The sequence below is a fragment of the Fundulus heteroclitus genome, chromosome 10, assembly GCF_011125445.2.
Source record: "Fundulus heteroclitus isolate FHET01 chromosome 10, MU-UCD_Fhet_4.1, whole genome shotgun sequence".
In the NCBI taxonomy this organism is placed as follows: Eukaryota; Metazoa; Chordata; class Actinopteri; order Cyprinodontiformes; family Fundulidae; genus Fundulus; species Fundulus heteroclitus.
In genome coordinates this window covers 15,259,053-15,271,731 of record NC_046370.1, presented here as the reverse complement: position 1 = coordinate 15,271,731, position 12,679 = coordinate 15,259,053, and the positions used below count along the sequence as shown (strand labels likewise).

General features: G+C 40.5%; 1 protein-coding gene across 5 annotated transcripts in view; it reads right to left on the bottom strand.

Annotated features, from left to right (window-relative positions):
• The window catches only part of sdk2b (sidekick cell adhesion molecule 2b), a 487,898-nt gene that overhangs the window by 21,628 nt on the left and 453,591 nt on the right, over nt 1–12,679 (bottom strand). For all 5 annotated transcript variants that reach the window (XM_012871718.3, XM_021321070.2, XM_021321069.2 and 2 more), the window contains 6 exons: nt 12,218–12,404; nt 9,350–9,487; nt 8,813–9,022; nt 7,708–7,833; nt 3,910–4,074; nt 3,612–3,752 (listed from right to left, as the gene is read on the bottom strand). In XM_012871718.3, the coding sequence (XP_012727172.2) occupies nt 3,612–3,752; nt 3,910–4,074; nt 7,708–7,833; nt 8,813–9,022; nt 9,350–9,487; nt 12,218–12,404 (967 nt within the window). The remainder of the gene's footprint in view (nt 1–3,611; nt 3,753–3,909; nt 4,075–7,707; nt 7,834–8,812; nt 9,023–9,349; nt 9,488–12,217; nt 12,405–12,679) is intronic.

Here is a 12,679-nt window from a genome sequence, read left to right as displayed (position 1 = left end):
ATAAATGTATAAAAAAGTTCAAAGAATGCTTTGCAGAGACAAAGTTAGTTCAGAGTGTTTTGACAGCTTGGGGTAAAAATGAAAAGAAGTAAAATCAAAACCAAGGACATAGTTGGAGTTATGGTCTACTTCACTTTTATTCGAAAATTAGCAGCAAATTATCAATGTGGCAAAAATCCTGACTGCGGTTTCTTCAGCTGCCGGAGGGAACTGAGCGGACTGATGATTACTTTCCTTCGCAGAGAGACTCCATTGCTCACGGATTCTCCCCGTTTCCGGCTTTTACTGCACCTGGTCCGTTCACGTTTCGACTGTAACCTTGCAGCAGACAGACAGCTACAAGAGTGGGATTGATTTTCACATCTAACTCTCAGCAAGAAGGCGGACAAAACTGCCTTCCAAAACATCCCAAGCATTCCCTTTAAATATGACTCGTTTAAAGGGAAGCATCTCACCTGGTTAGGATGAGTAATAAGGAAAAATACAATCTGTAGCGCTGTGTCTAAGCACCGAAGACTGCAGTAAGGACAGTAAAAACAGCTATTTTCTTGGACTGTTGGCCATAACCGCTCAAATTCTAATGCTATAAACTGCAAGTGGCTACATTTTAGTAGTAGATACATGCAAAATAATAAAAAAAATGATGGGACTGGTGCTTACCAAATGTTAGTTTAAAACCATTTTCTCAGTGCCTCAGCAATGCCAGGCCCTCCTGTCTGCCGGAGGCTACTTAAGGTCAAGTGGTGGTTATGCAAACACGGAGAAAAAGAAAAAAAAGCACTCGGTAGGTCCAATAGCTGGGGCCAGATTCTAGGCGGAAGCTTTGAAAGTGTCTTTGTGCGGGAGTGAGAAGGAACTTCTTGTTTTTTCCCTGTCAGATAGAAAGATGGGCAGTGACCCGCAGGGACCCCTCCCCTCCCACGCAGCCAAACAGGCCCCTGAAAAACTGCTGAGCTTAGGGGAAATACCAGCTGATGTCAGAGCTGCTCTGAATGGACAAAGATCCCCCCTCCCAGCAACTTCCAGCTCCCCTGCACCTCTCGCTTTGTGTCCCAGCCCCACAATTCATAGACAATGGTCGGACGAGTTCAAAGTAAAAATACAGTCAAAGAAAAAAAGGAAGTACACCTTCTTTCACTTCTGAAGTTTTAAATATCAGGACATGGAAAACTAATCTGGTCTGCACCATCTTCCTAGCTTGTTCTGATTTTGCCCGAAATGCAAGAATAAACAGCAGAATTGCAGATCATCATTATTTATTATTAATATTATTAGTTTGCAGAACAAACTCAGTGGATATTTTTTGCATGACTTTATCAGTCTTGTACATTTTTCAGGAATTTTGAGGGAAAAATTGTAAATGGACTAAATTTATACAGCGCTAAAGAGCTTTACACTATAGCCACATTCACCCAATTGCACTCACACGTTTTTAATTGGGGTTTACAATGAGTTGTAGTGTGCTTGTGTTTTACTGTATGTTGTTTTTCAAATGAAGCACTGTGTGATTTTAATGTCTGCGAAAGGTGCTAAACTAGTAAATTGTGCCTACTTACTTACCTAATTTATACACCAACATGCTGATAGGTAGGCACCTTGGGGTTAAGTGCCCTGGCCAGGGGCACATTGATGTGTAAAAATGGGAAAGCTGAAATCAAACCCACAACCTTCCAATAGGGTTGATCGTAAATAGCATCAAACTGACAAATTTAGAACAGCACAGTGTGCATGCGCCGTGGCCATTTTAGGTTTGGACATACGTTGGGTGGAAAAGCTTGTATAGTTTATTTGCAAGAGTGAAATAGTGAACATATTATGGTAAAAACACACCACTGGTGCTTTGGTGTCTGAGGGACTGACTTGCGATATGGTAATTGTGACCATAGTTCTTTTTCAATCCTTTTCCGAAAGCTACAAGCCTATAAGCGAGAGAGCTTTGCTGTGGAAAATGTGACCAAAGACACCAATACGTGCTCTCTACATATCCGTGGTAAGGGGCCAACAATTGAATTTCCAGACCCAATACTAGAGACTGCAACGTCTGTGCAATTATGTTTATTTGGCTTTTTCTCAGCAGAATGAAAACATCATCATACAATCCATAACGTCTCTCATCATAGTAACCGTAAACGCCCCACATACTGGACACTTGTGCTGAAACAGTATGAAATGGGATGGTGGTCTATTAGGTTTTCAGCAGGGGTGTTTATGTGTGAATGTGATCCTGTTTGTGTGCTTCCGAGGAGCGGCGTGTGGGTGTGAAGGTGAGATAAGATGTGTCTGATCAGAGCGAGGCGATTGACTTTACAGCTTTAGAAAACAAGCTGTTTTATGGACTTTTTATCACAATAAACTCTGATATAACTTGAAACATAAGCACAAAAGGGGACTGCCAGCCACTCAGGCCCCGTGGCTGCAAATGCAACCCAAATCATTAGACCACCACCACTGTGCTTGACAGTTATGTGGATATGCTGATATGTTGATCTGGTTTAATTATTGTGGCAAAACAACTCTATTTTAATCACATCTACCCTAAAACACAGTGTTCCAGAAATTCTGTGGTTCATTCAGATGCGATTTTGCAAGCTAAGGCATGTTGTCATGTTGTTTATAGCGAGAAGCTTTCTCCTGACAAGCCTTCCTAACGAGCGATGGTACCACTTTACAATAACACTCCCCTTATAGATGGCTAATAAATAGTTTATAGATATGTTATTACTTAATTCATAAACACTTTATAACTCATTCATAAGTCTTAATTATGCATTATTTAAGGGTGAGCAAGAGACAGAACTGTCCGGTTTGTGCTTACAAGGTAGTAACTTAAACAATTTATTAGCCATCTATAATGGGAGGCTTGTTGTAAAGTGGTACCAAGGCCATACTTATTGCATATTTAATAGCAGTGTCATGAACATAATTATTTAACATGCTAACCGAGGCCTGTGGAATCACTCGTTTGTTTTTGTTATTTTGTTTTTTTTCCAGCAGTTTCTATGAGAAAGATATGCTTTGTAAATGTCAAAATGTCACAAAATGGCAGGGTAACATTTTAGGTCCATGTAGTCCATCCCAAATTGGCAACTATCTTATGAATACCCTTTCTTTCTGTGGAATGATGGACTTCAAATAGATAAAAACCCTTCCCAGATTGATAAGCAACAACAGCTGCTTCTCAAAGGTCATTGCTGATGTCTTTCATCCTCAACATTGCATTAACACACACCTTATAGCTGCCAAAACTTCTGGTGAGCGAGCTTGCTTGTTCTTAATATCTGAATGTATTTGACAAGTAGCCTTTGTTTCCTACTTTTCTTACCAAATCTTATGGAAGCAGCAAAGATGTAATTAGTTTTTCACACACAGCTTCCTGTTTGTCAAACTAGTAAAGTTTTATAATGTCTTGTGATGTTGAATTCTTCATATTGAACGAGGTTGTTTCTTCTTTTTATCATGCACTGCATAGTTATCTGAAAACGTTTCAAAGTTGCAAATCGGTGTATGACAGGCACGACTTCACAAGAAAGAAAAAAAAAATTGAATAAAATCAAGTCCTCTAAAGCACACCATTTTCATCACAATCAATTGGTAAATTCATAGGCGCCCACCTGATTCGGACTTCTTTGCATATTTCTTGCTCTGTCCCCTAATGATGAGGATGAAAACCAGCAGCAGGATGAAGATGAGTCCCACCAGCGCCACGACGACGAGGAACCACCACTCCTCGTAAAACGGGGCCACTTTCTGAGCTGAAAGAGACGTGGAAAATTGGAATTCACGCTTGTTAGAAATCTGCGAGGCATGTTCCTGTGAAGTCTGGAAGACCTCGGGAAATTTTAATTAAGTTTGAAATGGAATTTAATGCACTTCATTCAGTTCCATTAACAAACGCATAAAAAAGCTCACCAGATACAGAGGGGGAAGGCGGACTCGGAGAGCCGTATCCGTAGTCGTTCACTCCGATTACTCGGAAGTCGTAGCTGACGCCTTGTTTAAGTAGATCCATGTTGAATGTATGTGATGTTGCATCCTTTGGGATATCCTTGATTATGATGTCCCACAAACCCTCATCTACAAAAGACATGAAACTTAACTTTAACCCAAAAAGGAGACTGAAACATTTATTAAAGCGTCGGAGCGTTCAAAGCTTGTGACAGCATCCCTGCCAGCATGTTTGTTGGTTTATTTTTTGATATAAAGCAGCTGGCTGGCTCGCAGCTCTCAGGGTTAATTGATAATTCCTTCAAATATTACACAATCCATCAATTTTACAGCTCTCGTAAAAATTTACAGCGACCAAATCAGCAACGCAAACTGCGGCACAGCCATTTTTCAAACGAAGCTGCTCTCGCTTCGGACGTCTTGCCAGAGATCGTTCATTACATGTCGCTGCTTGTAAATATCAATGTAAACAGTGGCACTTTCAATGGGAAACACCAGCATTAACACAAAAGACAAAGAAAACAGGTGGAATTTACAGATATCCAGGGCTGAAATAAGCACAGCTTTCGAATTATCTAAAGCTCTGCCCAGATATTATTTGCATTCAATGTCTCATTCTTAACCAGTAAATTCTAACACTGTTTTGTCCACTTTCCTCCTTGCGGGGCACAAAACATCCATCATGGCGTTCATCCTGACATGGACGTGTCAGTCACAGCTGGAACAGGATGCCGATTCTCCCAGATGCAGAGGCCGAATCAATAACACATTAAAATATATGGGATGTAGACTCGGAGGCAGCAAATATTGACTTTTCACAGGACTTCCTTAGAATCAAAGTATCACTGGAGCAAAAATAAGGTTGGGTTTACTCATCTGCAAGTACAACATGTGGGATATGTTTTTAAGATTAACATGTTCCCCTTATAGTCTGACCGTAGCCCATTATCTAGACCAAGGGTCTGCAACCTACGGCTCTGGAGCCACAAGTGGATCTTCAGACCATCCACAATTGCTCCTGCTAACTTTTCATGTTTCCACAAATATCGAAATCCCATAAATGTTCATTGCATCTTTGCAAAAAATTTATGATTTACTTTATTTAAAAGCCTAAAAACGGGAAAAAAAATTTTTTCCTGACAGCAAGTTTCTGTCATAAATATTTTGATATTTATTAGAAACAAGTTTTCTATTAAAAGGTATAGTAACATTTATGGCTCTAAATTTGTTTTATTTTGCTGGACTGAGGGCAAATGTTGCTCCTTGGATTGTAAAAGTTGCAGGCCCCCAGTCTGCATGACTTTTGGACCATGACCAAAAGAACAGTTTCATCTTATGCGAACAGCTAGAATCCTAATACACATAACATCCAAAGAAATTTGGATGTTATGTGTATTAGAGATCATTATACATACATAACTTGTTTATAGTCTGACTTTATAGTCCATGGCTAAAAAATCATACCCCCTTAATTGCTTCCACATTTTAAGTTACAAACACAAGTTATTTTATTGGACATTTTTTGTTTCTTTGTTATCAACAATAACTAGTTTGGGGCGGACAGTAAAATGTGACATACAATTTTATTTAGCCTCCTTTACTTGGATACCCATGACTAAAATCCAGTCCAACAAATTGCCTTCAGAAGAGCCCTAACTACGAAGAGTCCACCTTTGTATAAAGAAAGGCTTAGGTTATAAAGCAAGAGCCCAAGCTTTGAACACCTCACAGAGCATTGTTCAATCCATAATCCGGAAATGGAAGGAGATTGGCACAATTGCAGACCAGACAAGCCAAGAGGCCCAGTGGCATCTCTGGAGGAGCAGCAGAGATCCACAGCCCATGCAGGACGATCTACAGTACGTAACCAAAGGAATCCCTATGACTATAAGGATAACACTAAGTTGTCCACTTCACAAATCTAAGGGCTGTTTCACAAAATCAAGTTAATGGATTAAGTGGGGATCTTCCAGACATTTTGGCTGAATTAAGCCTTCACTCGGTTTCACAGAGGTAGCACATAATTTACCATGGTGATTTACTCTGGGCAACTAGCCTGCTCCAGACCAGGCTAGCAGCCAGGCTTAGTTGATTCTGGTGACTTTGTTCAGTCAGTGGTCACACTGATCAGAAACCAATGCGTTTTGTCAGCGATTCCCTTTTTTATCTGTGTGTTTAGGATTTCCTTATCAGCCAGATACCACTGATTAGCATTCAGTCAAGTATTTACACAGAGTTACACCATTTTCTATGACTCTAGAGGGCGCTGTTTGGCTGGTTGCTCCAGAACAAACATAATACCCCTCATTACACAATCTCACAGCTCCAAAAGGAAAAACTATACAAACCATAAGGCTTGGTGACTTCACAACTGTTAAGTGAAATAATCATATGTTATTTGATATATTTTATCATGAATAGGCAATTTTGTTTCATGTCAGGTTTCCTGCATCAACTTCTTTTCATTTGTTCTAGATTCTACGCTTAATGTTTTTAAACGCAAACAATACTTGTATTAATCATTAATGCCACTATTCAAATCTGGTATGAGTTGAACAATGTTTTGCAAAGGTGGTCTGCTGAAAAAGTTTCCTCCCTCTACCGCTTTACTCTCAGGAGTTATGGAAGGGTCAGCAAAACAGCTCCTTCTAGAGTCCCAGATTCTGATTGGTCAGAGAAAATGGTCTTTTCCCATACAAGTGGCTCCGAACACATGTGTCTTCCTTTATAGTAGCACTAGTGTTTACTTTCTTGAGTATTTTGTGCTTCAATTCCTCATAAGCCTCCAACAAAAGATGTTGCTTGTTTGGTTTGGAGTATGGCGCACGCAACTTATCCATTGTAGTATCAGTGAATCTTTGATTGACCTCATGATCTGCTGAAGACATAGTGGCACCAGTTTGGGGGACACAACACATACCCTGACAGAGACTTTTTTTGTCTGCTCCCTTGTTCAGGGGTGGCCACAGCAAGTCATTACAAGTTGCACACAGACATTGGGAGTTTTTGTACGGCAGATATCCTTCATGATGCAACCAGGCTTTATACGCGGATCCCCCCCATATCAAAGACGCAGACTTAGCCAGATAAGAAACAGAGGAACTTTGAATTTGTGAAAGCCTTTATGTGAATAAAACTAAATTCAATTTTAAACCCTTGACAAGACCGGAACATTTATGTTCACAGATGCTTTCCATCCAATCTGACTAAACTGCACAGAAGAATGGGAACAAATTTAAATCCCTAGATGTAAAAAGCGGGTAGAGGCATACCCCCGACTTGCAGCAGTAATTTCTACAAAAGGCAGTTCAGCAAAGCTTTGACCAAGGTGGGTTGAATACAAATGCATGCCACAGTTTTGGAATTTTTATTCGTAAAATAAATTAATTAATTAAAATCAGGTATTTGTGTTTTTCGATTCCATAAAGTCCCAATAAAATACATTGAATTTTTTAGCTGTAACATGGCAAATGTGAAAAGATTATTGTTATAAAAACTTTTGCAAGGCATGTTATTGTTCCTTTTTTGTTCAAATGACTCACCTTCTCAATCCTTTGCTGAAATGTAATCCTAACAGGTTGAGGAAAAATAATCCAATGCCGGTGCGATACATAAGACACCAAGCACTGAGTGTTTTAATAGATTGGAACAAGCACACTTTCTCTGCTTTCCAAAAGCCCATTTTGCATTGTGGATGAAAGCAGGAAATGCCAGTTGTTGCAGTTTTGAGATTTAACATGGAGGTGGTCTAAGAGGTCCCACCTGAAGGTCTAGCCTCGATGACATAGCGCGTTATAGGAGCTCGTCCTGGGTCACCGCCGGTCCAGTGAATGGTCAGGCCTGAACCATAGCGTGTTATAAAGGGCTCTCCAGGTGGTCCTGGGGCTCCTGAAGAGGAATGGCAAAGGAAAACAGGTTTATTTTATCAAAAAGTTGTCATTAGCAGTAGTTACAAACACTCAGTGCTCCTAGCCAAGAGCTACTGACCCTGATCATGATGTGCTAATGTTTCAAAAGTACGTTTTTAGAATCTTAAATGCCCAAAAAATGAAAAAAATATGACTAACATATAAAACATTTTCTTTGCTTCATTCAATTTGTATGACACAGGTTTTTATTTAGTCTGTATTATCTTAGCTTCTTGCAGCAACACAGGCATTGTTTGGATGTCTGCACAAAGGCTGCTCAATGTATCTCTCCATCAAGTCTCATATCGGCACAAATCATAGAAACGAAGAGTGTAGCCTAGAGAGACATAACTCATACTGATAAGCAGCAGGAGAAGTAAGGAAAACAACACAGAGATTGTTTGAGTGTATAAAAAAATGTAGCAAAGTAAACAAGCATCTCATAAATAATTGAATATGGTGTAAAATACTTTACCGTCCCGTTCAGTTCAGCTCTTTTGTTTCTTTTACAATATGTCAAATGGCAACAAAGTACAACTTATTTCCACCAAATATATTCAAAAGACATTTTTTAAACTCAAAATGAAGTCTCCAGTCTCTAAAGGAAACTTTGAACAATCTGTCTGTATGATTTGATTGAAGTGCCTTGACATGTCATGAATTGGCGGTATATGAATAAAATTGAATTAAAGACTGAAACGATCGTTCTCAAATGGGATGCACGCATGCCATCTGATCAGCCGGTAACTCTTTATTGCTGTAGATAAATGGATGTAAAGAGTACACAGTTTTCTACTTGTCCTGTTTCAATATCAACAACCATACAAACATTGAATAATTTGCTGTGATGAATTATGACCAACCCCATCAGCAGTGCGGTATCCTGTATTCAGGTTTCTTCCACATGGTTGTTCATTCATGGTATTATAAACAGCTCAATAAGGCAATATGGCAACTACCTTCCCCTGGTCCGGTGGTGATGTTGGCCTCCACCTCTGGCCCATAGATAAAGGTCTTGGCCCGGATGCGGAAGTTGTACGTGACGCCGTCAGCCAAGTCTCTGAGTTTCAACCAGAGGGGGCCGCTCCCCTTCACATCCACCGTAACTGTCTTACTGACGCCTGGGGGGGAGGGGGATTGAAGACAGCCGGCACAGGCCACTGAGGGGTCTGGACAAACACACCACATTTAGAGCAGGTCTTACACAGGCCAGGCAGTAGGGTAGCACACTCAGGACAGCCAAGTGGACAAGCACACAGGCAAACACACAGAGTTACGAAGTTATTCATTGGCATTTGTGCTAAAAGTCTGGTATACAATTAGGAATACAAGCAAATAATTCAGAAATATGTAGCTGTTTAATTCAGTCTGATGGTTTGATTCAGACGAATACAAAACACTCCTACTTCAGTCAGTAATACCAGTTTGTCCTATAAAAAAAACTACAATGCAAGTCAACAGCCATTCGGTTCAGGTCAATAAGATTGAGAGATTACCATCCACAGGTGTCAATGGCTCATACACCAGGCGGTAGCCTTCAATGATGCCGTTGGGGAAGATGGGTTCGCCCCAGGACACGTTGACCGAGGTGGTGGTCAGCTCGCTGAAGTGGACGAAACTCGGAGCGCTTGGCGCTGAAAGGTGCGAAGATCAAAGAAGAAAAAAGGTCACTATGTTTAAATAGGTTGGACGTTTTATCAGCAGACACAACAATGTGTGACAGATGTTTTTTTGGAGAGAGGGCTATTGTGCACACAGGTCTTTCGCTCACAAAAACTGCTCATCTGCAAGACCATCAAATATCCGTCACATAACATTCAATAGAATGACTACATGTGGAAAGTTTTATCAATAAGGTTTGTTTTCATTCCTGGTTTCTCCCTGATTCTAAAGAATACTATTTTTTTGTATCGTTTAACTATTATCGGCTGATCAGGACTCATGATGACTCCTTTCCCCAGGAGCTGATGCTTCGCAGGCAGCTAAGTTTTGACACTCTCACAGAGGAGAGAGAGAGAGAGAGGAGAAGAACCAGAACGAGAAACCTAATCTGCTTGATTGCTTTGATATTTGTGTCAAATGTTTGTCAAATCCATAAACTGATATAGTTTAGCATAGTTTTTTGATGATATATGGCTCAGAACAAAGTATCAAAAAATGACTGAAACAGATTATGTAAAAAAAAAAAAAAATAAATAGTGGGCCTGCACATTAAAAATAAAAACTCTACGTAAGTGTGGAAAATATTCACTAAGACTTCTGCAATCTCAATTTTATCAAATGCAAAACATTTTGTTTACCTGGCTCTAAATGTTGCGATAGCCTCAGTCAACTCGGGCCTCTGAAGCGTTTAGACAATTCAGTAGGTGCATTTTCTCACCGCTGTTTCTGGAAGCACTGCTGTAAAGCTGTGGACGCTACAGTTCCACACCTTCAGCCTAATGGTTTTGAAGAGAGTCGCCGTCCTTGTACACAAACTGAACATCACTGATCGGGTCAGCAGGTTAAAAAGGCTCTGCCTCACACACAAACACCATCTGACCCAGGTCACTGTAATCCACCAGACCCCATTAAGGTGGGTAGAGCTTGTGCTTGAAATACAGCTCTGCCTACATTGCATTTAGAGCTTGCAGCCCTCGATCTTTTCTGCATTTTGTTGTATTACACACGTCTTACTGGAGTCTTATGTGATAGGCCAGCAACAAAGTAGTGCATACGATTTAAAGATATATGGAAGGAGGATACAAATAGTTTTTTATAATCAGAAATCTAAGGAATTTGATCTGCATTGGAACTCTAATGGCCATGATTATAATATAATTCTACTTTCTTCAGAAATTAGTCCACGTAACATTAGTGAACCAACACCACAATGAAGACCAAAGAACAAAGCAGATAGGTCAGGCATAAAGTCGTAGAGAAGTTTAATGCAGGGTCAGATTATACATCAGTATTGCAAGCGTTGAACGTCTCACAGAGAACTGTTTGATCCATCATCTGAAAATGGAAAGAGTTAAGGCACAACTACAAAGCCAAAACACAGCCATCCACCTAAACTGAAAGGCAGGAGAAAGTAGAACATCACTCAAGGAAGCAAAGAGGCCCGTGGTACATCTGGGGAGCTGTAGCAATCAAGAGCGAGCGGGGGAAGAAGATGCTGACAGGGCAACTATCATTCTCTCACTTTTGAAAGGTAGCAACTTTACATGATAAGTAGAATTTGCAGTTTGACACAAGTGAAAGAATTTGCTCTGGTCAGATGAGACAAAAATAAAAAAAATTTGAGCGACATGCAAACCACTATGTGGTGGAAAAACCAGCACACCCGCCCCACCGTGAAACATTATAGTGACAGCATCATGCTGTGTGAATACTTTTAAATAGTAGTTGCGGACAAACTTTTTGAAAAGCATGAGTAATCTTCCTTGCACTTCACGTTTATGCACTACTTTTTTGATGGAACGTCAAACAAAAGTCCAGTGATGTACACCAAAGGTTATAACATAAAGAAATGTAAAAATGTTCCAAGGGTTGAGAGACTGCTCCTGCCAAGTCTCTTGGCTCGTCCTTAAACTTTTCAAACAAGCGCTGAGGCGCTCAAAGAAGATGTAAAGTTGGGACTGCTGTCTTCCCAATGCTCTGTCCTTCACACCTTCGATCTTTTCTCCATCACTGCACAACAATATTATGTGAGGGGAAAAGAAGAGATTTTGAACAGCCTCTTTTTAATTTTTTTTTTTTCCTGACACATGCTAGACAGGTCAAATCAAAACAGCTCCCTTGAAGCAGGCGGGGGATTAAGATTGTTTTGATGCATTTCTGATTGGGGTACAAACATAAGGTCCCATGTGTCAAAAAAAAAAGATGAGGATAAAAAAGGATGATGACGCCGCACGCACACACACACACACACACACACAAAAACACGACTCTAGCCCTAGAGCTTCCTTTATACAATCTGCAAATCTCAGTGAATCATTACAGAACGGGTCAGCTGATTGGAAACCTATGCTCAGCACGTGGCTCTGCTAACGTCGTTTGACACGCCGACAGGCGCGATTAGCATCATTGTCACTTCACATTCTTTCCCCGCGCTTGACTCGTCTGCTTTGAGGGAACTCTGAGGGCTCTCCACACCAACAGCAGCGCACAATAAGGACTAATGAATGAACGGAACCGTACACGTGCTCTAATTTATCAGTTTTAGTCGTGTCATCCTGTCAACGTTCATCTTCAGCTTGTTTTAATTCTCTCCAGAACAGAAATATTTGCTTTGCCTGATTGCACTCATCCTGGCTGTTGAGCCAATTTGTACTGATGAAAGAACTCAAGTATCTATGATAAGACGTAGCTGCCGCACTCACCGGCTTGCTGAGTGCGTCCCCTGGTCGGAGGGCTGCGGGGTCCGTCGCCTGCAGCGTTGAAGGGGGCCACGCTGATCATGTATGTGGTGTAACCAGTCAGGTTCTTCAGTTTCACGCCCCTCTCTGGCATGAAGAGAGTCCGCAGCCGTTCTGTCTCGTTCTTACGCTGGAACTCCCAAAAGTAAATCTAATGGAATGTTGCAAATATGATTAAATATTAGATATACAGCTCTTTCTGTCTGGGAAGACATCTGTTAATAGAAGAAAAGTGAAGTTCCAAGATTCAATAGGTGTTTATACTCAAAGTCCAAGCTTTTCTGTCAATTTCAGAACAGTTTCTTCACTTATTTTAAAACGAATAATCAACATTTAATGAACATGGTTAAACCCTGTATATTTGCCAGATTTAGTCATTAGACAAATTTTTATCCGTTGGCAGGCTGGTGATTTAACACTTAAAGA